Source organism: Chanodichthys erythropterus, chromosome 1 (assembly GCF_024489055.1).
Source record: "Chanodichthys erythropterus isolate Z2021 chromosome 1, ASM2448905v1, whole genome shotgun sequence".
Classification (NCBI taxonomy): domain Eukaryota; kingdom Metazoa; phylum Chordata; class Actinopteri; order Cypriniformes; family Xenocyprididae; genus Chanodichthys; species Chanodichthys erythropterus.
Genome location: NC_090221.1, coordinates 1,982,204 through 2,008,504, shown reverse-complemented (window position 1 = coordinate 2,008,504; position 26,301 = coordinate 1,982,204). Strand labels below are relative to the sequence as shown.

Here is a 26,301-nt window from a genome sequence, read left to right as displayed (position 1 = left end):
CTTATTGGCAACAATTAAATTGGGAAAGCATTATGAGCCACCAAGCTGGTATTTTTATTAGTCTTTAAAAAAAAAAGCATATCGATCAACCACTATATTTGAGGCCTATAATCTGTGTCCGTACCACAAATAATGCAGGACAGTTAAGACGCCAAAGTTCAGGGTTACCAACTCTAAGTATGTTCAATGGTAAAGACGTGAAGATTTAGCATACACAACTAATTAAAAAAATAAAGCTCTATAATCATATTGTGGGTGTCTTTAAGTGCCGAAGACGAATGGTAAGCAGGCGGCAGGTGAGCTTCATTCCCTCTCCCGCCGTCTCATCCATCACTGGCGCTGTAAGTTTTGTTATCACTCTAACACTAATCAAAAGAGAAAACTGTCACTGCCACTGACCTGTGGAACCTCCCAATTATGCTCTTCAAGAGTGACAGCAGCACTTAACTTCCACTGCCGGGTAAATGACCACCATCAATCTACACTGAATAGCAATGAGCCACCGGGCTGCAAATGATTTTTTTTTTTTTCTTTTAAGGTACAGAAATCCCCAGGCTGGAATTTATGAAAGGTGAAAAGCAACTCAAGGCTCTTTTCTCCCTCCTCCGTTCAGGCCTGGGGAGACGACGTCTGCATTAGTGCTAAACAGAATTTATGCCTTTTAATTTACTCAAAAGGTGCTTAAGCGGCCCGTGCGCTACAATGCATAACAGAATGCCAGTTTTTAAATATGGGGGTCGTTGGTATAAAATGGTTTATATAATCTGTGTGCCCTTCCTTTTTGAGGGCACTGCTAAAGCGATCGACTCCAGCGTTCCTTTTCCATTTATTCTGTCTAATTGTCTCTGTGACGACCTCAATATAAAGTACTAAAGATTCTAGCTTGCTTTGCTTTCGGTTTTTATTTTTCATTATTGCAGGCAGGCTATGTTGACAATTCCAGATTGAGGTATAAACTGTCTTTGCATGAGGTCTCAATTACGTGCACTGGTGGCGTTGGTTCAGAAATAAGCATGGACACACACGTATCTGTGCATTTTCTGCGGCTATGAAATTAAATAATCCCTACATTTCACATTTTCAAGCCCAATCTAATATTTGTACACTGTAAAAAGTCTTACGCGATATCTACCCCAAAAATTTGACAACAGATTACAAGCAATATTATTAACTAAATTCAAGAAATAGAATTGAGTTAGAATTATTCAAATTAATTCCTAACAATGAGTAAAATTTAAGTAAAATGTGATATCTGAATAACATATAGACAGTGAATTAAGAACTCTTTATTTTTTTATTGCCAACATTGAAGACACCTGATGATAACAAGCAGAATCACTGGAGGAAAGAGAAACACAAGAATTAACAGAGATTTAGATGTTGATGTTGATTTTATTGAACATGTTTGATCACCACTATGGTGATCAGTGTTTTGTTCAGTTTGACTCTGCTTTTTATGTCGTTTCTGTAATGTTGTTTGCTAACTTTACACATTTTAAATGGTTGTCTTTTAAGGAACTAATTTGATTAATTCTAACTCAATTCCAATATTCTGAATTTAATTAATAATATTGCTTGTAATCTGTTGGTACTTGAGAGTTTACATAGTGACTTCAGCATTTTTCATAGTATTTAACACATATAAACAACACAGCTGATAGAGTCCACAGGGAAACAGAGAAACAGGAAAACCCGTAAAAAAAAAAAAGGTAACATTCTACTTAAATTGAAACACTGATCAGTCATTCTGCAATCTGCAGCTAATTACAATCTCTAAACATCATTTCAATCTCACCTAGACCTTTTTATGCCTTATTGCGACCAGATGAAGAACAGATTGTTTATTCATCCTGTCTTTATTTAACTGAATGCAGTTACTTCCTTGATAGATTAAAGTACATTAAAAAATACTTGCACAATGGAAATTGTAGGTGTTATGTTTAAATCACTTTAATTCTGTTGTGATAAAATCAGCACTGTCAACCTGCAAAGGCAGGATTATAATTCTTGGACGCTGAGAATGAGTGTGTTTTTGCTGACGCAGGTGTTGCTGACATTTGAAGAAGAAGACCACCTCCAAGTGTCTCTTTTGCATTTAAAACACTCATTCTCTTGGCTTCCTCCACGATTTGTGTGCAAGGAAAACAAAACCCCTGACAATAAGGTAAAGTAGCCCAGGAAAGTTTCCAAAGAATGATACAAAAGATATAGAGAATTTGATTATTTCATAGTACGATATCAGCATAATGATTAGATACTAAAACATGCCATTACCGGTCAAAGAATTATGTAATGGGTTTATCAAAAAGTAATGTAATTTAGTATACATTTAAATTATGTGATATCAAATTATCTACTATCAATAACCGAATATTTTATGTAATGTTTTGTGCTTTTTGTGTTACTGTATTTTCTACAATGCTTTTATAGAGTTTATAATAGGTATAAAATAGTGAAATCAACAACATAAAAAAACATTTAAAAATGTAAATGCTGGGATATTATAAGTTAAACTTAAACTAAAATTAAAACCATAAAAAAAACAAAAAATTCGACTGTATGCTGCACTGAATTAAAAGAGTGTTTTATGATTTTTGGACAAACTATTCAGATATTATAAGTAAAAATAACATTTTTCATATCTCCTGATCAGTAGGTGGCACTGTGCCAAAGTTCTGCACATAGCCTCAAGTCATGCTTGTGATGAGATGCACCAAATTTCGACTCAATTCGCTGAAGCGTTGTGGAGATATAGCCTTGCATCCAATTTGGCATGCTCTTCATCCAATTCCTTTTGCACATTATTCGAGAACAATTGGGTTAATCAAAAAGTTAATAACTTTTTGCCAGCATGATCTGAGCCGATTTTGGTGAATATCAGATGTCTGTCTAGGAAAAGTTTGAAAAGTAGTTTTTGTTTAAAATGGTGGGAAATTTCATCTTGAGCCAAAGAATTTAGAATTTTATGGTTCAAAAGTTATTTGCATAAACGTGAGTGCAAATCTGGACAGTTGGTGGCGCTAGAGGGATTGAGTTAGAGACTCCAAATGATGTTAATGTTTAGGCTGTCCTCTATCTGCGTGCCAAATTTCACAACTGTTTACCATTCGGTTCAATGGGCTGCCATAGAATAATAAAAACTATAATAACACAGTCTCATCAGCAGACATGCGCATATTAGAATAATGTAGAATTTGTAGACAATGTCGTCCCGTGAGCGGACAGCAGGCAGACATCTGCAGTGAACTCTATTGATCACACAGTGGCCTCCGGCCTCTACCCTGAGACCAGTCCAGATAATGAGTTTCCGGTTAAATGTCCCCCACTTACGAGGAAAAACACATTCCAGCAGGGCTAAAGTGCTCCTCGCGCCCTCCAATATATTTTGTACGGTCTAATTAACTCTGTAAGCAATCTCAATTACTTTGTGCCCAGGGAAGCGTCGGCCAGGCACACTCCTTAAGCAAGTCTGTTATCCTTTTAAAAAATGAGCTGAGGAGGTATAGCCTCGGACAACTGAGCCCTACACTTCATTTGTCTTTGGCCAAGTTTGATAGCTATGCGTTTAAAAACCCATTCAATCTTATAAACCAAAAATTAAATGTACTCAGCTGTGATGGTCCTCTGTGCATCTGCTATTTATATGCTAATCTCCTCTCTTACGGGGAAGGTCTCGCAAATTATTACGGCAAACCAATAACTCAGGTGTATGGACTAGCGGGCAAGCTGACCGAAGAACAGAGTGAAATGCGCTTTGTCACGAGGACACGTTCTAGGCTGCCTGGAGTGAAGTTTCCTGTCATATCCCATTTTGAAAGCACATAATGTTGCATATGTATATATATATATATATATATATATATATATATATATATATATATATATATATATATATATATATATATATATATATATATATATATATAACATTATAATTGTTATCAGTAATTATCTTTGCCCTGGAATTTATATTGACCAACATTGTTGTCCTTTGGATTAATGTGGTGTTTTTCTGAAAGTACCTTCAGGGTATGGTCCTGATGACACATACCGAGTTTCAACATGGCTGATATGGGAAAATTGGGTATCATTCGACTCAGTATCCTGCACTGAATTAAAAGAGATTTTTTATGATTTTCGGGCAAAATATTAAAAAATTTTAAGCATAAACAACAATTTTTCATATCTCCAGAACAGTAGGGGGCGCTGTGCCAAAATTCTGCATATAGCCTCAAGTCATACTTGTTATGACATGTACCAAATTTCGACTCAATTTGCTAAAGCGTTGCGGAGATATAGTCTCGCATCCAATTTGGCATGCTCTTCATCCAATTCCTTTGCGCGTTATTCGAGAACGGTTGGGTTTATCAAAAAGATTTTAATAACTTTTTGCCAGCATGATCTGAGCCAATTTTGGTGAATATTGTGCAAGTGCGGGAACATGTACAGTATTGAAAGCTTTTAAACTGCGTTTAACGTTTAATCAGTGCTGGCCGGTTACTTGCAAATTGAAGTTACCGATTACAAATTACATGAAGAAAATTGTAGTTAGTAATGTAATCTAGATTACATTCTAGGTAATATATTCTAACTACTTTTTGATTTCTTTTGACCCAACTTTAAAATCTAAAGGGGTTTATAATTTTCTGCCATTGTTTGAATAATACGTAATCATGTAATCCATAAAAAGTAATTGTAATCTGATTACGAGCATTTTAAAATGCAATATAATCTAATTACAAGTACTAATTTTTTGGAATCTGTTTATGTGATACAGTTACTACCAACACTGTGTTTAATGGACTACATGCACAAAGAGTTCTTTAGAACGTCCGCAATAAAATAAGACAGCTGGAAAACTTCTGATGAAATGTCACTTGTTGTTGTATTGAGCATCAATAGTGTAATATTTAGTTTATAATTAGAATATAGTCACTTAAATAGTGAGGCATAGTGTTAATTTAGTTATTCAAACTCAAGACGTGTCTCAGTGTTCTCCTCGGCTAAAGTCAATTCGATCAATTTTCACACTTTCATGTGAAAAAAAAGCATTAAAACATTGTACATTAAAGATTTGTTGTGCATTTTAGTTAGATTTGTTGAATAAAATGTGAGTTTTCACAAGTGTGCTGAAGCGCTGCACTGACTGACAGCTTCAGTGATTATAAAAGGAAAGCGCGGTGCTCCCTTTCTGTGTAATTCATTCACAAGAAAAGTTATTGTTTTTCATGAGATTTTGTGAGTATTTCAAACTTCAGCTTGACAAAATGTATTTTTAAACCTAGTGATTTTATAATGTTTAATATTTATTCAAAAGCAAAACTGAGCCAAAAACTATAGGCTATTACAGGACATACGTAAATAAATGGTCCTCTGCCGCCATCTGCTGGTTATAGTGGTAATTAATGCCTTTTTTATTTTTTAAATAAAAGTGTTTTCTATCAAATGTTGAATTTCCTACATCTCAAAACGTTCAGTGTTACAAATGGAGATAATCTCAGAAGGATGAACAAATAATGTTTTTGGTCATCACATTAAAAATAACATTTGAAGTGCTGGAAAAATGTTGCGTGTGCATGTCTAATTACAGACACCGCGTTTTTTTTATTCAAACGTTCCCATTAGCTTTGTCTTTATTGCAATCAATAAAACTGGTTTATTCGCTAATTAGGTGTGATAACTGCATTAAAACATAAATACAACATTAAAATGATGGTTTTGTGTCGATGTACAGCGAGTACAGAATGTTCACACGAGTTTACTAGAAACGCCCATGCTGGGTGATGCATATTGGTCAATTATGAGTAACCAAAAGGTGTCAGTTCTTTTATGCAATGAAAAATAATATCATGTGATGGTGATCAACATGGTGATGAATAAACACTGGGTAATTCAGGATAATGGGCCTGCATGTGCTGGGAGTTACTGAGCACATTTTTTGTCATGCATTAGTTAAAATGACTATAACCACACAGAGAGACTGAACTGCAGTGTCACACGGTCAGCTAGTTGCTTCCAAAATGTTTTTGATCACTTAAGTCACGATCAAATGTATGACTGTCATTGCATTAGATAAAAACATCAAAGCAGGCGCTTCACATTTCTTCATCAGCATCTGAATGTCTTTTAACCAGCTGGTGATTTTTAGTGGATATACAAAGTCAGTTCACACAGATCGTTTATTATTGTTAGAATCTTAAACTCATTATCAAGTGATAAAGGCAAAAATTATAAATAGTCATTTTACACCTTTCTCAGTCAGCAGGAGTTGAAAGCAATTTCTCCCATGTCAGAGCAATGATACAGGGAATAAAGTAATGGAATGCTTTTAAGGGTAAAAGGGAAAACTAATTATGATAAAGGCCTTTTAGCTGATTCTTTATCACAAAGCACTGACTTTTTGCATTGAAAGTCGTCATCGAGTGTGATAAACCTCTCTGGTGTGCCGTCAAGTGCTTTGTCAATGTCACGCCCCTCCTTTCTCTCTACCCTGTCTGTTCTTTTCGCCCAGTTAAAAACGGATAACATGTGTCATAATGATGTGTCTTCTAACTGCTCGCTGTGTGCCATTCCACCCTAGAGTGAGCAAATCTCCATGAGCATGTGCAAAGATGTTCAACCAAAAACATGCAATCTAAAAATGTACACTACATAAATATTCTCAACGGTTCTCATCTCGTGGTGCACACTTGTGTGCTCCCAAGCACATTATTTAGACAAAACTCCAGTAATGTGTGAGGAAAGGGCGCCCTCTTCTGGGGATAATGCATTATTGGAGATTTTCCAGCTGTGTTCAGAATGGTTATACTATCCATCTGCTTCATAGTGTGTTATAATATGCATATTCTTACAACACTCACTCAACACAGAATAATCTATGGTAAGTTTGATGATTTCAGAAGTGGTAAAACTGACAAATAACCACATATCCATTTTTATATTTTCAGAATAAAAAGTTTTGGAGCTTCTTCATTTACTTGAGGGTGAGTAAATGATGACAGAGTTTTCATTTTTGGGTGAACTCTCATTTATATTGTTAAAATGGAAGATTTTCCATCAAAATCAGAGCAAAAAAAGTCTAGGCCTGCAAAAACAAATCTGTCTGAAAGAGCAATCTCACCACTCTTCTCTCTCTGTTCTTGTAGTCTATATGAAGATCCTCATGTTTTCTCAAGGCGTGCTCCAGTGACTTCTTTAACTCAGTGGCCCTCCTCATCAGTTCTTCCTCAACGCCTACCTTTGTAAAGACCTGTAAAAAAACAAAGGGTTAGTTCACCCAAAAATGAAAATAATGTCATTAATTACTCTCCCTCATGTCGTTCCACACCCGTAAGACCTTCATTCATCTTCAGAATACAAATTAAGATATTTTTGATGAAATCTGATGGCTCAGTGAGGCCTGAGCAATGACATTTCCTCTCTCAAGATCCATTAATGTATTAAAATACTATATAAGTCTATATAAGTCGTTAGTTTTTTTTTTTTTATTGGCGCACTAAAAATATTCTCGTGGCTTGATAATATTAATATTGAACCACTGTACTCACATGAACTGATTTAAATATGTTTTTAGTACATTAATGGATCTTGATAGAGGAAATGTCATTGCTCAGGCCTCACTGAGCCATCGGATTTCATCAAAAATATCTTAATTTGTGTTCTGAAGATGAACAAAGGTCTTACGGGTGTGGAACGACATGAGGGTGAGTAATTAATGACATTTTTTTTAATTTTTGGGTGAACTAACCCTTTAATATCACACAATAAACAACTTTGTACAAGTAAATTAATGAGACGTATGAAAGAAAAATCCAAAGGTTGTAGTTTTAATTGAGTCAAGACAGACAAAAGTTAAAGTGCACTTAAAGTGCTATTTCAGGTCTCCTACAATAGGTTTCACTCATCCAAGGTCAAAAAACACTTTCATTTTCTCATAATATGTACACTGCAGCATCAGCTCTTTTCTCACAGTGTCTGAAAGTTTGATTCAGTCTCTTTAAACCCCGCCTTTCTGAGAGCCTGCTCTGCTCTGATTGGTCAGACAGCCCATTCTGTTGTGATTGGTCAACTTTGCTTTGATTGATTATATTAAATTGAACAAATGCACAAAACAATTTGTGGAAGAGAGCAGCTTGGACATTCTGCTAAACATCTCCTTTTTCATTTGGGGATGAACGATTCGTTTGTGAGGTCGAAGGGTTTACCTGGATCCAGGACTGCACCTGAGGCAGGTGTCTGGTTGTGACGAGTCTATGGAGATCCCTCACTGTGTTCACTAACGCCTCGTTCTCCTCCGTCTCTCTCACTTGTAAATCTGCGGACATGATTCAGATGGTTATTCACAAAACCTTCCAAAATGAGCTCCAATATCATCAGGCCGGCTACGAACACGATCAGTCAGACGCACCTGTGCACACATCGAGCTCCAGCTGATATTTGTAAGACATTAAACCAGTGCTGCGGAGAAACGCATCCTCTTCAGGAACTTGCTCCGTGTCACTCTCGTCACTAGACTCGTCTGTTTGCCCTTCATCGTTCTTCTTCTCTGTCATCTTTCCGTTCTGCTCATTGCTCAGGTCTTTACTGCAGCAGGGCTGGTCAGATTTGTCCTCGGCTCCCGTATCAGAAACTGCTGCTTCCTCGTTAAACAGGTTTAAGTCATCGGTTGCAAGCAGTTTTATGCAGTTGTTCATCTCAGTCAAGGTTTCTTCAATGCCACTCGTCATTTCTCAATGAAAGAGAGCGAAAACAAGCGTTTTAGATACTCATAGTTTCACTGTGCAGTTGTTTGCACAATCATTACATATTGTTTGTTGTTTTTTTAATGCCATGCCAGCTTCTTTGGCTATTTTCTACGGAAGAGGATTAGGGCCAAGCAATAATAAAAAAATAAAACCATCTCGAGATTAAAATTGTTAAATTTCGAGAAAAAACTCGTTAAATTTCGAGAAAAAAGTTGAGATAAAATGTTGAGAATAAACTCGTTAAATTACGAGAAAAAAGTCGTAATTTAACGAATTTGTTCTCGTAATTTAACAACTTTTTTCTCATAATTTAATGAGTTTATTCTCAACATTTTATCTCGACTTTTTTCTTGAAATTTAGCAAGTTTGTTCTCGTAATTTAACAACTTTTTTCTTGTAATTTAATGACTTTATTCTCAACATTTTATCTCGACTTTTTCTCTAAATTTAGCGAGTTTTTTTCTCGTAATTTAGCGAGTTTATTTTCAACATTTTATCTCGACTTTTTTCTCTAAATTTAACGAGTTTTTTTCTCGTAATTTAGCGAGTTTATTCTCAACATTTTATCTTGACTTTTTTCTCGAAATTTAACAACATTTTTCTAATAATTTAACGAATTTGTTCTCGTAATTTAACGACTTTTTTCTTGTAATTTACTGACTTTATTCTCAACATTTTATCTCGACTTTTTTCTCTAAATTTAACGACATTTTTCTCATAATTTAACGAATTTTTTCTCTTAATTTAACGACTTTTTTCTCTTAATTTACTGACTTTATTCTCAACATTTTATCTCGACTTTTTTCTCTAAATTTAACGAGTTTTTTTCTCGTAATTTAGCGAGTTTATTCTCAACATTTTATCTTGACTTTCTCGAAATTTAACAACATTTTTCTCATAATTTAACGAATTTTTTTCGTAATTTAACAACTTTTTTCTTGTAATTTAATGACTTTATTCTCAACATTTTATCTTGACTTTTGTCTCTAAATTTAACAAGTTTTTTTCTCGTAATTTAGTGAGTTTATTCTCAACATTTTATCTCGACTTTTTTCTCGAAATTTAACAACATTTTTCTCATAATTTAACTAATTTGTTCTCGTAATTTAACAACTTTTTTCTTGTAATTTAATGACTTTATTCTCAACATTTTATCTCGACTTTTTTCTCTAAATTTATCGAATTTGTTCTCGTAATTTAATGACTTTGTTCTCAACATTTTATCTCGACTTTTTTCTCGAAATTTAACGACATTTTTCTCATAATTTAACTAATTTGTTCTCGTAATTTAACAACTTTTTTCTTGTAATTTAATGACTTTATTCTCAACATTTTATCTCGACTTTTTTCTCTAAATTTAACGAGTTTTTTTCTCATAATTTAGCGAGTTTATTCTCAACATTTTATCTCGACTTTTTTCTCGAAATTTAACATTTTTCTCATAATTTAACGAATTTGTTCTCATAATTTATTGACTTTTTTCTCGTAATTTAATGACTTTATTCTCAACATTTTATCTCAACTTTTTTCTCTAAATTTAACGAGTTTTTTTCTCGTAATTTAACGATTTTTTTCTCAACATTTTTTCTCGACTTTTTTCTTGAAATTTAATGACTTTTTTCTCAAAATTTAACAACTTTAATCTCGAGATGTTTTTTTTTTTTTTATTATTGCTTGGCCCTAATCCTCTTCCGTAATTTTCATGGTGAAAACCATACTTGAATTATTAAAATTTAAAATAGAAACTAAATAATATATTTAAAGACCCAATTTTCCAAAAAATCTGAAACTAAAATTGGATTATCTTGATTAAAAACCTTTTCAAGGGTACCAACAGAATAAAACAATTTTCTCAGAGTAGAAAAAAATAAATCATTAAATATTGTAGTACAATGATACATTTTTCCTTATTGTACACATAAATACATCATTTTAAAACTACTAGTAGAGAGAATACTACAGGAAAACGTGGAAAGTTTATGTCTATGTTTGGGATAATAAGTGACAGGGTGATTGTAAAAAAACTGTAAATATACTAATTGACCTACATTTTACATTTCAAGCAAGTCAATAACTACTTTTGGGCCAAGTCTTTGTAGTCGAGAAGTTATTAATGAAAATGATTGATTTATTGAGGTAAATATTTAGGCATTTTTTACAGTATTATATCTAAGATTACCTTTTCCAGGATATGGTTTATTTATTTCACAGCATGTCCTGGAAACTGTCCCTCAATGTTTAACCATCATAAAAATGCTTTGCTTAACAATACTGATATTGATTAATATTGATTCTTGGTGGAGCTGTGAAAGCTTAACATTTGCAGTAAAAAAATTAAAAATGCTTTAATGTAACCTTAGACTTAAAGTAATACAGGTAATGGAATTTAAAATGTACACAAAGTTTATGTGCATATTATTTAAATATCTTTTTAAATCCCAGAAAGTGGTATAACAAATGCTATAATATCAGCCTGTAATACTGTATAGGACTTTTTTTCAGAATGAACATACTGTTATTTCTAATATATATGATGCGATTTCTCGTCTGTCAGCTGATCTGATGGTCGATACTGTAACTTGCTGAACATAAATTCCTGTTTTACATAAACAACTGTTTACATGTGTGAAATTCTGTTGCACAGCCAGACTTCCGATACAAAAACAGAGACTGGATGAGTAATATTTACTTTACTATCAAGAATGTGTGGAAATACAAACATGGCAACGCAGATGCTTCAGTGTTATGATGTCATCAGCAAGCCAGATCTTTATCAGGGAGCAGTAGTTCCACTTCCAGGAACCTGAAGTTAATTACTCAGCGAGCATGTGACAACATTTTGGACAACAAGCCGATTGGCTCACTGACTGTAATGTTATTTAACAGTGTGAACACATTGCCCTTAAAGGGGTTATATGTATGAATTTTCATGTATTCATTGTTTTTTTCTATTGCCAATGTGTGAACAGCTTGTAACTAAACTTAAAAAAACTAGACCTTCCTAGTTTGCCTATGAAAGATTTTTATGTGATGTGACGTTTACGCTCCCGAGAGCCTCTCCTGTTCAATGACACATGAAACGAATGAATGCTTATACAATGTTCAGGATAAAGCCGAAAGGGCCATTCTGTACTGTAATGTCAATGTGTCAGCCAAAGAAAAGGGATTCATTCATCGTTTCAAATATACTTTATGATCAAACTATCATGTAATTTTAATGACCTCATGTGTCGACATGATGCCGGTGAATCACAGAGCTTGTGCAAACACATTCACATCACTGTGATCACATGCTTTCTGAACTGCTGTTTTCTCATTTTTGTTGTGTTTATTTTGTTATTGAGAGGAAAGCGTGCAGCTTATATTCATCTAAACGTCATTCTCAGGAGTGTGGACGGCGTCGGGATGTTCGTTAACAGTATATCGCTGCATATGTATTTTCAACTTCCTTTTAGTTCTAAACGAAGAACAAATAAGATTTTTGATGTGAGTATATTGGGATCAGAGAATCACATTAAGTTGCTAGCTGCAGTTCACTTAACGACCACCGGTGTCACTAATAACAAGGGTTTCTGAATCCTACATATAGACCGTTTAAGGTTTAGAGTACGTTTACACAACAAAAATGTACTAAAAATGGAAATGTTTTTCCTTTGTTAGTTTTTTTCGCGTACAGACAACAATGTTGTCAAAATGATCCCCGTTCACACAGATCCACGAAATGACTAAAAACACTGTATTCTGCTGTCAGGCCAGTAGATGGCGATGTCACTATGCGCTTATAGACTGAACACGTAACACACATGTGCATGACGACTCTTCTAACCAGATAGTGGTATTCTCTATTTTTATTGTTATTTTTATTTCTTATGCATTCCATTAAAGCACTTAATTTCAATAAAATTGCCTTGCCACTGTTTTCACAAATTTGTTTTTTTTGTAGTTTAAACAGCGGCAGGTTAGTGAATGTGATACCAGCGATATATTTATATTCTCAAACATTAAATGAGTGTTATTTATTTATTTTACTCGTGCAAGCAGAACTCCGCAAAGAGGTGTATTGTTGAGTCTAAGTTTAGTAAGTGATATCTGGTTGCAAAAAATAAAATTAATTTAAAAATACATAAATATGTGAAGGGTATATACAGTTATTTTAAACCAATTTATGCTTTAATAATATTGCTTTAATTATTTACAGTAATATAATTTTTTAATAATAATCTTACTGTCAAAAACACCTAAATGTATAAAAAAGCATAGCAGCAAATAATTTACAATTTTATTGAGCATGAAAATAATAAACATTAAAAATTATATTAAATGTAACTAACTTCATGGCAATGAAGCTCAAATCCAGAATTATCAGCTGCACACTGGTGAAGAAAGAAGTTCTGTCATATGTGTTATTTATTTACTTTTCCTGCTGTTTTAGGTTTTTGCCATAGTATCATTTAAGTATCGGTATCGTGATATTTAAGTTGGGTATTATATCGAAGTTTTTTTTTTCAAAAACCTGCACTTTGAAATTAATGTTTAAATTTTCAGGCCTCCAAAACGCTGTTGTCATGTAAATGAACGGCCAAAAAATTGCATTAAAAATGTCAATAATGTCAAGAAATAATGATAAAAATAATTATTTTAGTTGCCATGTATTTTGTTAATTTTACATTCATTTGTTTCCATGTTTAAAAGGTAACAAGTTATTATCTATAGATTGTCTTTTAACATTTCTTCCATAGACTTGGGACAAAACCTGGCCAAATTATCAGGAGAACTGCATGTCCTCAGCAGCGAACTGTTCAAACATAGAGTTCACTGTGTTGACTTATCACAGCTGTATCACTGACGTTATTAACTAATACTTCCATCCTACTGCTGACCTGCTTGTCAAGTCAACTGCAGGTCTTCAGTCTCATTAGCATGTCAGTATTGCCTCAGTATGTCAGAAATGAAACTTTTTCTACACTCTTAGAAATAAAGGTTCTTAATTTGCATCAATGATCCCATGAAGAACCTTTAGAATCCATATAATCTTTGCATTGGAAAAAGGTTCTTTAGATTATTAAAATGTGAAAAGGTTCTAAACCCTGGTTGGAGCCTTTATTTTTTTGTCAGTAGAGCTGCCGTTTGTGAACATAACAATGTTTACCTTCCATCTCCTGTTTGGCCTTTTCAAGCTTCTCTTTGTAAATTCTTTCCAGTCTCTTCTGCTTCTCCTCGTGTCTCTTTCTCTCAGCCAGCGTTCTTGCTTCAACATCCTGAAAATCTACCTGAGAGAAAGACACAATGCAATGTGTTTTTGTTACAAGTCACTTTAACCGATATTAAGACTTGCCATAAGATCAATGCATGAAAATAAGTCGCATAATCTGAAGCTCGTAGTCTTGATTCTTCATAAAAAATCAATATGCAAGTAAAAATTAAATAAAATACTATTTCTTCTTCAATTGTTCATTACCTATGATTATACAGCTCTATATTAGTTATTAATTACATAACAACAGTGACGTGTTCCAGGGTGCAAACTGATGTCGTTAAACACTGTAAGAGGTGCAGCCAGATGAATACCTTTTTAATCTGCTTAAGAAAGTGATATCCCAGTGACAGTTTCTTATACGCCTCTCCATACGTGGCGTGCCATGACTGAACTGTCTGAATGGCAAGCGTCCTGAGTTTTCTCGCCACCTCTTTGGGTGGAGGCAGCGGCTGCTCGGCGTCGGTCTCGACTGTAAGCTCCAGGAACTCCTGGAAGTTCATGATGAGAAGACCTCTGAAGTGATGCGACCGGCTGAAGATCTCGCCGACCATCTGGAAGGCGGAGAGACGGATCTCTGCGTGCTCTTGGTTCAGCTGGGTCATGATCAAGTGGTAGAAATGATCGATGTAGTCATTGGAAACTCTGTGGTCAGGAAAAGAAGAGGGATTTAACACATATTATGGACACAAAAACACTATACAAGCACACAGTAGAGTTCCTACACATTTTCCACTTCAAATTTCTATAATTTTATAATTTTTCTATAATCTATAACTCAAATTTCCAAACCTCTTTGTACATTTTCAGGCCATATTTAACATAAATGGCTCATACAGCATTATTTTCAGCTTTATATTTGGCATATAGTACAGTCATCTGTAAATATTTTTATTTTCTCAGGGTTTTTTTTCGATGATTTTCTCAAAGTGACAATATACAGAGCCCCTTAAATTAAAATAAATAAATCAATAAAAAATAAACAGACTTTTGCATGCACGCAAGAAACTTTTTGGAGAAACTATTCACATGCACACAGGAATTTTATGCATTACAACTTCTAGTTTTATATATATATTATAACCTATTTCCTTGGTGCGTCACTGCCATCTTACTATGAAGAAAACAAGAGCATTGAAGTGCATGAATTAATAGAGATCTATTTGCTCAAAATGTGTCTTTTCTTAGGGTAGTACCTCTTATATCGTGGCCTAATGTCCAATTTAACACATCCTCTGTGATGGTGGAGAAATCATGACGTGAAATGGGCTCATGGCACAATACGGCCGTGTGCATTGTCCTATTTGGCAAGTTCAAAGGTCTATAAAAATGACAGGTACTGTAAAAAAGTGTTAAAAATGTGGCTTTTGTTTGGGCAGTGCATTATATTTCAAGGCCTTAGTTCTGCTTTAACACACCCTCATTGGCGGCAGAGAAACCATGACACGAAATGGGCTGATGACGCAATACGGCTGTGTGCATTGTCCTATATGTTAAATCTAATGGTTTCTCATGCGTACACATATAAGTCCGTATATTTTTGCAAAGGTCCTTTTAAAGGGTCTGTAATGCGGTCCTAAGAATATTGTGAGAAGAAACCCAAAACACGCTTCTAACCTGCTTTTTTGCATAATGAATTAATTCAGTCATGTTTGACAATCACTAAAGAATTACTAAACAGCTGCCATGAAAACACACTTCCTGTATGACAAATTCTTAATTTTCTATTATAGAAAACTAATTAGGGGCAATTATTTTTCCATACTCTGCTTTCTTTTTCCCATACTTTTCCAGACCTGGAAATTACTCAAATTGAATTCTATACTGCTTAGGAACCCTGACACAGGCACATACCAAACTACTTGTTTATAAATGTACAGTGTGTATCATCACAACTGATAAATAACCTGATAAATAAATGCTGGGCAAGGTCAGTCAATCATCCTGTGACTCGACAATCAGTAAAAGGGACTTTGGGCAGAGCTGGTGACAAATACTACTTAACTAACCAGCATTGTACTGTGATAATGTACATTTGTGTGTAAGTTTATGAACAAAACAACAACACTCTCCATCGTACTTGCAAATTTTCTTCACTTCCTTCATTTTGTCTTGATTCAGCTGTGGTTCTCCAGAGGTTGTCAACTCCTCAACCAGTTGTGAGAGCTTATCCCGCATTGTTTGGTCCATCGTGTCATAACCTTAAAACAGAATGAACAGATGATTAAATAGTTTCTCCTCTATGTCATCATTACTCACTGTTACTTCTGTTATGCAACTGCTGTTTAGATAGATACATACATACATACATACAAAGATAGATAGATAGATAGATAGATAGATAGATAGATAGATAGATAGATAGATAGATAGATAGATAGATAGATAGATAGATAGATAGATAGATAGATCATACAGTTTAATAGTGATAGAGAGCTTCTGACTATCTGAAGTGTATCTTTTCTACGTTAGATAAGACAAAAGACACAATACATACCTCCTCATCCACCGTCTGTAATTGAAAAACGCTTTATTAATTACTGTTTTTGTATAAAATGTATATTTCCATGTGGGAATGAAGTGCACTCATCTCTTTAGTGCGAATGTAAACAAAGATACAGCAGTGAGGAGTCCGCCATTTTCAGAATAAAAGTCGCACTCTAGTATAAAACTACAAATAATATATTTTTATAATATTTATTAATTATTAGTATTAATTTCAGTTGTGTATGTGTGTGCGTATTACAGTTACAAGCGAATCGCTTATTATTTTTGACATTGCTTCATGTTATTCGTCACGCTGACACCCAGCCAATCAGTGAGGCGGAAGGTCGTGCAGCTTCATGAATATTCAAAAGCCAAGCCTTGGGCGTAGTAGGATTCGAGTGTGACGCACTTTGTAAATGTTTAACTTCTGTGTGGGTGGGAGTAATAAACGGTAATAAAAACAGCAATAAAAGACTCTCACCACACCTGAAAGTGATTGATTAGATAGTCAACACATCGCTGTAAACAAACAATCATGTTGGGACGGATTCTTCTAGTGGTCTGCTTGGCAGGTGAGTTTATAATCATAAGTTTGATGTTTTGAGCATGTTTTGTAACAAAAACGACGATATTTTTTAATCTTTAATCCTTACTTGTAAGTTCAAACCATATGGATTATAAAGCATGCACTTCATATCACGTGGTTAGTAGTTTTTGTGTTTGTTTCATCTTTATGTTCTTCTAAACAGCCTTGGCAAGTGCAGCTGTGATCCCTGATGGCTCTATAGTGGTGGGTTGATGATTATAACCTATTAACTGTAACTTATTTAACCACTACTTGCATTTAATGTATTTTATCTGCTTCTCTTGACAGCCAAAATGCTCTGAATACTCCCTTCCCATGTGTACCCGGGAATATAACCCTGTGTGTGGAACTGATGGAGCCACTTACCCAAACGAGTGCATGCTGTGTCTGGATAACATGTGCGTAGATCAGTTTCTAATGTTTCGCTTTGAACGCTCATGGTGTCTTATTGAAATCTTGTTGTTTGGTTGTCTTGTCGTAGGGAGAACAAGGTGAACACGCTGATTTCCAGGATGGGAGAATGCTGAGGAGAATCAATCCACTCGTTTATTTGGTTTCTGACATGAAGACCAGAACCATGTGCTGCGTTTTTTAATGTTTTTAATGATGAGATGAAGTGTTGTCCTTTTTAAAATTGCTCTAATTCTTAAATAAATCCTTTATGTAGCAAATCTTTGCCTTGTACTTTTTGTCTTGAGTTTAAATATCAGCTTAATCTGTCAAACATCAAAATAGATGCAAAGGAGTATTAAAACTATCAATTGTGACACTAGAATCGAGTGAACTCTAGCTTGGACAGCGAGCCCTTATTCAGTGTGGTAATCTGAACATTGTACATGTGTACGTTTTGCTTCAGAGAGAAATGGGTGATGGATTGATGTGACTTTCACCACAAAACAGTCCGAGTTTGATCTTTTTAACTGTCTAATTTGACTTGTAGAGCCTTTGAGTGACTGAAAAAGAGTACTTTTCAAATCATGTAGTCAAACTCAAATTGCACAACTTTTGAAATGATGCCAAGCCGTTACAACATCACACTGTATAAATGGTCAACATTACTCCCACTGCACGGGCCAATCACAATTACGTCTCTGATGAAGGCAAGCAAATGTCCAGAGAATGAACGATTCGTTCTGTAGTCTACAGAATTCATATACCCTAATTTTTTACAACAAACTTCTTTTACAGACTTTTGATGGCCTATGGCTGTAAGACAAAAAGTATTTTTCTTATAAGTTTTCATACTTCTATATAACTTCAAGGTGATCACAACTCATAATCACTAAAGTACATCAAATACTGCTGATTCCATGAAATAGTGAGTCTGAGTTGAACTTGAGGACTGTTTCATGTCTTCTTACGTAAAAATATTATAAAACTGTATAATGTAACGGGCTCCTTATGATTTCACTTTTTTAGCTTTAGTTAGTGTGTAATGTTGCTGTTTGAGCATAAACAACATCTGCAGGTTACGACGCTCAAAGATCAGTGCAAAGGAGATATTTTCTTTTAAAGAATTCTTTGTTTAAAGAACTTAGGGTTTTGTGACATCACAAACCTTAACATTTACATAAACCCCGCCCCCGAGAACACACAACAAAGGGGGCGGGGCCATGTTGGGCTGCTTTAGAGAAGAGGAAGAGTTGTTGTAGTCGAGTGTTGTTGACATGCCGTCATTTTACGCCAAACGAGGGTCAATTCAACACAAAAGATGAACATGACGGCACATATGCTAGTGGATGAGTTGAATCAACTCCACAGCAACTACATCAATTTATCCACTAACCATTCAGAAACGTCTAAAAGTTGTAACTTCTTCCTGAGTCTCTCCATCAGTGTCGACTCCGGTTTGAACAATGTAAGGCTGAACACTTTCCTCATTTTGGCTGCGTGAGATTCTCCAGCTTTGTTGTTGTTGAGCTGTTAAAGCTCCGCCCTCTTCTGGAAAGGGGGCGGGAGCACAGCTCATTTGCATTTAAAGGGACACACACAAAAACGGCGTGTTTTTGCTCACACCCAAATAGGGGCAAATTTGCTATAATAAATGATCTGTGGGGGATTTTGAGCTGAAACTTCGCAGACACATTCTGGAGACACCAGAGACTGATATTACATCTTGTGAAAAGAGGCATTAAAGGTCCCCTTTATCAATTATGTCAAGTCTTCAAATAAAAATATAATTTACCAAGTCAGACCAGATGCAAAAATCCTGTCCAAGTTCAAGGCTAACATTTATTTTCACATTTTCATGGCAATGTTATGAAGAAATCCCTCAGTAATGATTGTACTGGTATCAGTATTCTCAAGTCCAACAGGACTACAAAAACAGTAAACCTCAATGAACCGAAAATACAAACTGAGGTTGATGATCAAAGTTTAAATTTTTTATATTTTCAGGCTCTATTTTGTACATTTTATTATTAGTGCCTCATGCAAATGGTTGCAGATATTTATGCAGCATATTATTCTTTTAAAACAAGTCATTACATGAACAGCCTTGGATTGGACAAGACAGATAAATGTGCAAAAAATATTTGATAATATGTGTAACGTATTTGTACTTTGTACAGAACATTTTCTTTGAAGAAGCGCTGAAGAAAACAGTTGAGGATTTTTACAGGAACTGAATAATTTGGCAGAATCAGAGATTAAACTGTATATTTTACTCATGATGGACTTCATACAACTCAAGTGATTATTCATTTAATCACACACAACATTCAAAGCACTCACCAAGTTAATTAAGTGCCGAGACTTATGTTTCAGTAAAGATGTGAAAAAATATCTGCAATCTAAAAGCATTTTTATTAAATTTAAACAGTGCAAACATCAGTGTAACAATTCACTTGTTCTCAAAGGTTATATACAAAACGCTATAAATCTTCAGGTGATCATAATCAAACAATCAATCAATCAATCAACATTATACACGCCTAACAGCCAAATTAAATAAATCTATCAAACTCAAGGTGCTTATTAAACCTCCCTTTGTGTGTGTGATGAATCAGTGGGATGGACGGTCCGCTCCCATATTAAGAGGTGGATACAGTACTGATATAAATAGGCGGATCATTTCATCACTGATCATATTGCCAGTTTTAGTGAGTTCACTCTCAAGTCAGGAACAATGTTTGCACGTGGAGTCATCGTCCTTCTCTGTGTCCTAGGTGAGTAATATCATGATTTCATTTACAAAAACAACTGATATTAGGATATTGTTAATTTGTCACATGAGAACCTGCAATATACACTGATAGTTTTGCTTCATAATGAAGAGTTTTATTGTTTCGATAAAGTCTGCACCTTCTTCAAAGTCTTAATTCACCTTTGCTAAAGTAGGGCAAATGAAAAATGTGTAATTTATGTCATGTTCAGACATTAAGTGTGATTTAAGGGATGGTTCACAAAAGTAAATGACTTAGTGTTTTTGTCCAACAAAACAATATTAGACTTTCATTGTATGGGCAAAACAAGAAGTTAGTGTGTAAGTTATTTCCTCTTGCCTTGATGAACTTTAATCCTTGTTTTTTCCTTCTTGACACAAACAGTGGCCGTATCTGATGGAGTGAGAGCAGTGAGTAAATATATACACTGTAAAATTACTTCCCTTCATGTTCAAATAACTCAATATTATGTTTTATGTGTATTTTTTTTACCAGCCTAACTGCAAGCCTAATGCATCTAAAATATGCATAAAGATCTATAAACCTGTATGTGGATCTGATGGAAAAACATACAGCAATGAATGCTACCTGTGTGTTGCCAACCAGTGAGTTTAAAACAAAGTACATTTTAATAAAAAGTGTAGTTTATAATCACTTTTAAGCTTTACTTTAATCTCTCTCTTTTAGGGGGTCAAAGACTAAAATCTTAATCCAGAAGGAAGGCGAATGTGATCAACCTCAACAGGTGTGACACAGGAATGACACCATAATTCAGCTTGACAAACCTTTACGTCAGCATTATTGTGCTCATGTCTCATTCTGTAATGGATGGGGAGTGGGACAACGGAGTTGGAGATACATGCCCAGGCTTTGTTCATAAGAGCGTAGGCAAACAGGCAGTAGGTTGATCACCAGCAAATGGTAACAGGAAGGCAAGGAAAACGAGTAATCCAAAAATACAGGCAATGGTCAAGGCAGTGCAGCTTATAAAGGGTCACTGATGGGGAAACAGGTGTGAGTGCATGATTGGTTCCTAAATGAGGAATTGTGGGAAATGGACTCAATGTTTTCTTTTTATGTGAACAGCCTACCAAGCCCTCACCTATCATGTGCCCAATGATCTATAAACCCGTGTGTGGATCTGATGGAAAAACATACGGCAATGAATGTGCGCTGAATGCTGCCAACCAGTGAGTTTAAACAAAATACTGTAGCTTTATAAACGAATCCCTTTCAAACTTTAATCTTCACTTTAATATATCTTTGGTTTTTTTTAAGGGCATCAAAGACTAAAATCGTTATCCTGAAGGAAGGCGAATGTGCTCAACCTCAACAGGTGTGACACAGGAATGGAACTTGACAGACCTTTACTCAGCATTATTGTACTCATGTTTCATTCATCATAACCTGAATGCGGCTGTAGAATTACTTCCTTCCATGTTCAAATAACTCAATGTTTTCTTTTTATGTGATCAGCCTAACTGCAAGCCTAATCCATCTAAAATGTGCCCAAGGATCTATGAACCTGTGTGTGGATCTGATGGAAAAACATACAGCAATGAATGTGAACTGTGTGTTGCCAATGAGTGAGTTTAAACCAAGTACTGTAGGTTTAAAAATGGATTATAGTCACTTTCAAACTTTAATCCATGATCTCTCTCTCTCTCATTTTTTTTTTTTTTTTTTTTTTTTTAGGGCATCAAAGACTAAAATCTTAATCGTGAAGAAAGGTGAATGTGATCAATCTCTACAGGTGTGACACAGGAATGACCCCATAATTCAGCTTGACAGACCTTTACTCAGCATTATTGTGCTCATGTTTCATTCATTATAATCTGAATGTGTAACGGCTGTAGAATTACTTCCCTCCATTTGCAAATAACTCTCTGTTATTTTCATTTTTTTGACCAGCCTACCAAGAACTCTCCTATCATTTGCCCAACGATATATAAACCCGTGTGTGGATCTGATGGAAAAACATACAGCAATGAATGCGCGCTGAATGCTGCCAACCAGTGAGTTTAAACAAAGTACTGCAGGTTAAAAATGGATTAGTCACTTTGAAACTTTAATCTTCACTTTAATATCTCCTTTTTTTTTTTTTTTTTTTTTTTAAGGGCGTTAAAGACCAAAATCGTTATCGTGAAGCAAGGCGAATGTGATCGACCTCTACAGGTGTGACACGGGAATGACACCATAATTCAGCTTGACAGACCTTTACTCAGCATTATTGTGCTCATGTTTCATTTATTAACCTGAATGTGTAACAATTGTAGAATTACTTCCCTCAGTTTGTAAATAACTCAATGTATCTTTTTTTTTTGTTTTTTTTTTGTGTGACCAGCCTGACTGCAAGCGTTACCCGTCTAACATATGCCCACTGAACTATTCACCCGTGTGTGGATCTGATGGAAAAACATACGGCAATGAATGTGAACTGTGTGCTGCCAACAAGTGAGTTTAAACAAAATACTTTAGGTTTATAAATGGATTACAGTCACTTTCAAAGTTTAATCCTTAATCTCTCTCTTTAGGGCATCAAAGACTAAAATCTTAATCCAGAAGCAAGGCGAATGTGATCAACCTCTAGGAGTGACACAGGAATGACATAATAATTCAACTTAACAGACATTTAGTCAGCATTATTGTACTCCTGTTTCATTTATTATAATCTGAATGTGTAACGGTTTAATTCTTGAATAAATGCTGCATATTGAAGCTGTTCTGTTTTCTCCCTTGAATCTTGGAAAGACGAGATCAAATAGGTGAAGATTTACTTTGAAGGATTCACACGGATCATATCTAGAGAGCAGAATATCATTAAGGGTGTGTGAGCTTTTGACACCCTGTTAGATTCATTTTCAGGTAGACTCAAAGTCATCAGTTGGAAACGGGCGCTGACGGAGAATGATCAAGCAGATATAAAGACAGTGTAGTACTATAAGATTCTCAGGTTTATTCATGAAGAAGGGTCATTCTATATATCCTAATTATTGTTAGTATGCAATTCATTTTTTCAGGAGCTCATTGCTTCTACCTCCAGTTAAACTGCTAACAGTGATTGTAAATTAATTGCCTACATTATTTGCTAACTGCATTCTTTAAATTGTAATGTTGACATTCATTCTCTGTAAAGCTGAAATGATATGTGTCGTGAAAAGCGCTATACAAATAAATGTGAATGGAATATTTATAGCAGAATCATCCATGATGTCCAGGCCGTCCAATCACAGTGCTCAAAGATCAACACCTACCATATATGGCATATTAAGAATTATAATAAGAGAGGTTAGATATTCGAGTGTGTAAGTGCGTTAAAGGCCTAGTTTTTGTTTTGTCTAGGTGTGTCTAAAGACGTTACACAAGGGAGTCTTACACAAGAACAGGCAAAAGAAAAGAGCTGTTGTAGAGTTTTTGCTCACACCCAAATAGGGGCAAATTTGACAAGCTATAATAAATGATCTGTGGGGGATTTTGAGCTGAAACTTCACAGACACATTCTGGAGACACCAGAGACTGATATTACATCTTGTGAAAGGGGAATTAAAGTCCCTTTAACAATTATGTCAAGTCTTCAAATAAAAATATAATTTATCAAAGATGCAAAAATCCTGTCCAAGTTCAAGGCTAACATTTATTTTCACATTTTCATGGCAATGTTATGAAGAAATCCCTCAGTAATGATTGTACTGGTATCAGTATTCTCAAGTCCAACAGGACTACAAAAACAGTAAACCTCAATGAACCGAAAATACAAACTGAGGTTGATGATCAAAGTTTACATTTTTTACATTTTCAGACCCTATTTTGTACATTTTATTATTAGTGCCTCATGCAAATGGTTGCAGATCATTACAGATCATTACATGAACAGCCTTGGATTGGACATGACAGATAAATGTGCAAAAAATATTTGATAATATGTGTAACGTATTTGTACTTTGTACAGAACATTTTCTTTGAAGAAGCGCTGAAGAAAACAGTTGAGGATTTTTACAGGAACTGAATAATTTGGCAGAATCAGAGATTAAACTGTATATTTTACTCATGATGGACTTCATACAACTCAAGTGATTATTCATTTAATCACACACAACATTCAAAGCACTCACCAAGTTAATTAGGTGCCGAGACTTATGTGTCAGTAAAGATGTGAAAAAATATCTGCAATCTAAAAGCATTTTTATTAAATTTAAACAGTGCAAACATCAGTGTAACAATTCACTTGTTCTCAAAGGTTATATACAAAACGCTATAAATCTTCAGGTGATCATAATCAAACAATCAATCAATCAATCAATCAACATTATACACACCTAACAGCCAAATTAATCTATTAAACTCAAGCTGCTTATTAAACCTCCTTCTGTGTGTGTGATGAATATTGTCAGTTTTAGTGAGTTCACTCTCAAGTCAGGAACAATGTTTGCACGTGGAGTCATCGTCCTTCTCTGTGTCCTAGGTGAGTAATATCATTTTTTCATTCACTAAAACTGATATTAGGATATTGTTAATTTGTCACATGAGAATCTGCAATATACACTGATGCTGATAGTGTTGCTTCATAATGAAGAGTTTTATTGTTTTGATAAAGTCTTAATTCACCTTTGCTAAAGTAGGACAAATGAAAAACGTGTAAGTTTTAAGTCACATTCAGACATTTAAGTGTGACTTAAGGGATGGTTCACATATTTAAAAAAATAAAATGATAAATAAAAAAATGGACCCCATTTTACTTTCATTGTATGGGCAAAACAAGTTATTTCCTCTTGCCATATCATGATAAACTTTTAATCCTTGTTTTTCCTTCTTGACACAAACAGTGGCCGTATCTGATGCAGCGGTGAGTAAATTTATACTGTAGAATTACTTTCCTCCATTTGCAAATAACCTAATTTTGTTTTTTCATGTGACCAGCCTAAAGGCGAGCCTAACTCTCCTATCATTTGCCCAACGATATATAAACCCGTGTGTGGATCTGATGGAAAAACATACGGCAATGAATGCGAACTGAATGTTGCCAACCAGTGAGTTTAAACCAAGTCCTGTAGGTTCACTTCATCTTCGCTTTTTAATTTTTTTTAAATTTCTTTTTCTTTTATAAAGGGCATCAAAGCCTAAAGTCATTATCGTGAAGCAAGGCGAATGTGATCGACCTCAACAGGTGTGACACAGGAATGACCCCATAATTCAGCTTGACAGACCTTTACTCAGCATTATTGTGCTCATGTTTCATTCATTATAATCTGAATGTGAAACAATTGTAGAATTACTTCCCTCTATTAGCATATATGCATATATATATATATATATAATTTTTTTAAATGTGACCAGCCTGACTGCAAGCGTTACCCGTCTAAAGGATGCCCAGAGATCTATGCACCAGTGTGTGGATCTGATGGAAAAACCTATGACAATGAATGCTTGCTGTGTGCTGCCATCAGGTGAGTTTAAAACCAAATGCTTTAGGTTTATAAATGGATTAGTCCCTTTCAAACTTCAATCTTTAATCTTTCTTTAGGGGCTCAAAGACTAAAATCTTAATCCAGAAGCAAGGTGAATGTGATCAACCTCAACAGGTGTAACACAGGAATGACACCATAATTCAGCTTGACAGACCTTTAGTCTGCATTATTATACTTGTGTTTCATTCATTATAACCTGAATGTGTAACTTATGGAATTCCCTCCATTTGCATATAATGTTATTATTATTATTTATTTTTTTTTTTTTCCCAGCCTAACTGCAAGCGTTACTCATCTAACATATGCACAAAAATCTATAAACCCGTGTGTGGATCTGATGGAAAAACATACAGCAATGAATGCCTGCTGTGTGCTGCCAACAGGTGAGTTTAAATCAAAGTACTGCGGGTTTAAATGCGGATTCCAGTCACTTTCAAACTTCAATCTTTAATCTCTTTCTTTTAGGACATCAAAGACTGAAATCTTAATCCAGAAGCAAGGCGAATGTAATCGCTGTGTCAGGCCAGCAGACCGGAATGGAGCTTGACAGACCTTTAGTCAGCATTATTGTCTCATTCATTATAATCTGAATGTGTAACGG

At 34.9% G+C, this 26,301-nt stretch overlaps 4 protein-coding genes across 5 annotated transcripts in view; 3 read left to right on the top strand and 1 right to left on the bottom strand.

Annotated features, from left to right (window-relative positions):
- Nucleotides 1-16,510, bottom strand: part of uvssa (UV-stimulated scaffold protein A) — a 35,844-nt gene extending 19,334 nt beyond the window's left edge. Inside the window, exons 1-7 of the mRNA XM_067384897.1 lie at nucleotides 16,496-16,510; nucleotides 16,079-16,199; nucleotides 14,313-14,643; nucleotides 13,894-14,014; nucleotides 8,408-8,728; nucleotides 8,205-8,314; nucleotides 7,121-7,249 (exon numbers count right to left, since the gene is read on the bottom strand). Coding sequence (XP_067240998.1) covers nucleotides 7,121-7,249; nucleotides 8,205-8,314; nucleotides 8,408-8,728; nucleotides 13,894-14,014; nucleotides 14,313-14,643; nucleotides 16,079-16,188 — 1,122 coding nt within the window. The 5' untranslated portion in view covers nucleotides 16,189-16,199; nucleotides 16,496-16,510. The remainder of the gene's footprint in view (nucleotides 1-7,120; nucleotides 7,250-8,204; nucleotides 8,315-8,407; nucleotides 8,729-13,893; nucleotides 14,015-14,312; nucleotides 14,644-16,078; nucleotides 16,200-16,495) is intronic.
- Nucleotides 16,511-16,900: 390 nt separating this feature from the next.
- On the top strand, nucleotides 16,901-17,742 carry LOC137019445 (trypsin inhibitor ClTI-1-like). Its single transcript, XM_067384908.1, has 4 exons — nucleotides 16,901-17,057; nucleotides 17,235-17,275; nucleotides 17,360-17,469; nucleotides 17,553-17,742. The coding sequence occupies exons 1-4, from the start codon at nucleotides 17,021-17,023 to the stop codon at nucleotides 17,596-17,598; spliced, it is 234 nt and encodes a 77-aa protein (XP_067241009.1). The 5' UTR covers nucleotides 16,901-17,020; the 3' UTR covers nucleotides 17,599-17,742.
- A 1,333-nt stretch (nucleotides 17,743-19,075) lies between these two features.
- Nucleotides 19,076-23,415, top strand: LOC137002920 (ovoinhibitor-like). Of its 2 annotated transcripts, XM_067362909.1 has the most exons (12): nucleotides 19,078-20,238; nucleotides 20,620-20,645; nucleotides 20,731-20,840; nucleotides 20,923-20,980; nucleotides 21,322-21,425; nucleotides 21,514-21,571; nucleotides 21,712-21,821; nucleotides 21,931-21,988; nucleotides 22,147-22,250; nucleotides 22,353-22,410; nucleotides 22,580-22,689; nucleotides 22,770-23,415. In XM_067362909.1, exons 1-12 carry the CDS (start codon nucleotides 20,199-20,201, stop codon nucleotides 22,840-22,842), a joined length of 909 nt encoding a protein of 302 aa, XP_067219010.1. In that variant the 5' UTR covers nucleotides 19,078-20,198; the 3' UTR covers nucleotides 22,843-23,415. The 2 variants fall into 2 exon arrangements, with proteins under 2 accessions (XP_067219091.1, XP_067219010.1); XM_067362990.1 differs by lacking the exons at nucleotides 20,731-20,840; nucleotides 20,923-20,980 and having other exon boundaries at nucleotides 19,076-20,238.
- Nucleotides 23,416-24,619: 1,204 nt separating this feature from the next.
- On the top strand, nucleotides 24,620-26,301 carry LOC137002838 (double-headed protease inhibitor, submandibular gland-like). Its single transcript, XM_067362789.1, has 8 exons — nucleotides 24,620-24,697; nucleotides 25,059-25,078; nucleotides 25,153-25,262; nucleotides 25,342-25,399; nucleotides 25,570-25,679; nucleotides 25,757-25,814; nucleotides 25,974-26,083; nucleotides 26,166-26,301. The coding sequence occupies exons 1-8, from the start codon at nucleotides 24,658-24,660 to the stop codon at nucleotides 26,245-26,247; spliced, it is 588 nt and encodes a 195-aa protein (XP_067218890.1). The 5' UTR covers nucleotides 24,620-24,657; the 3' UTR covers nucleotides 26,248-26,301.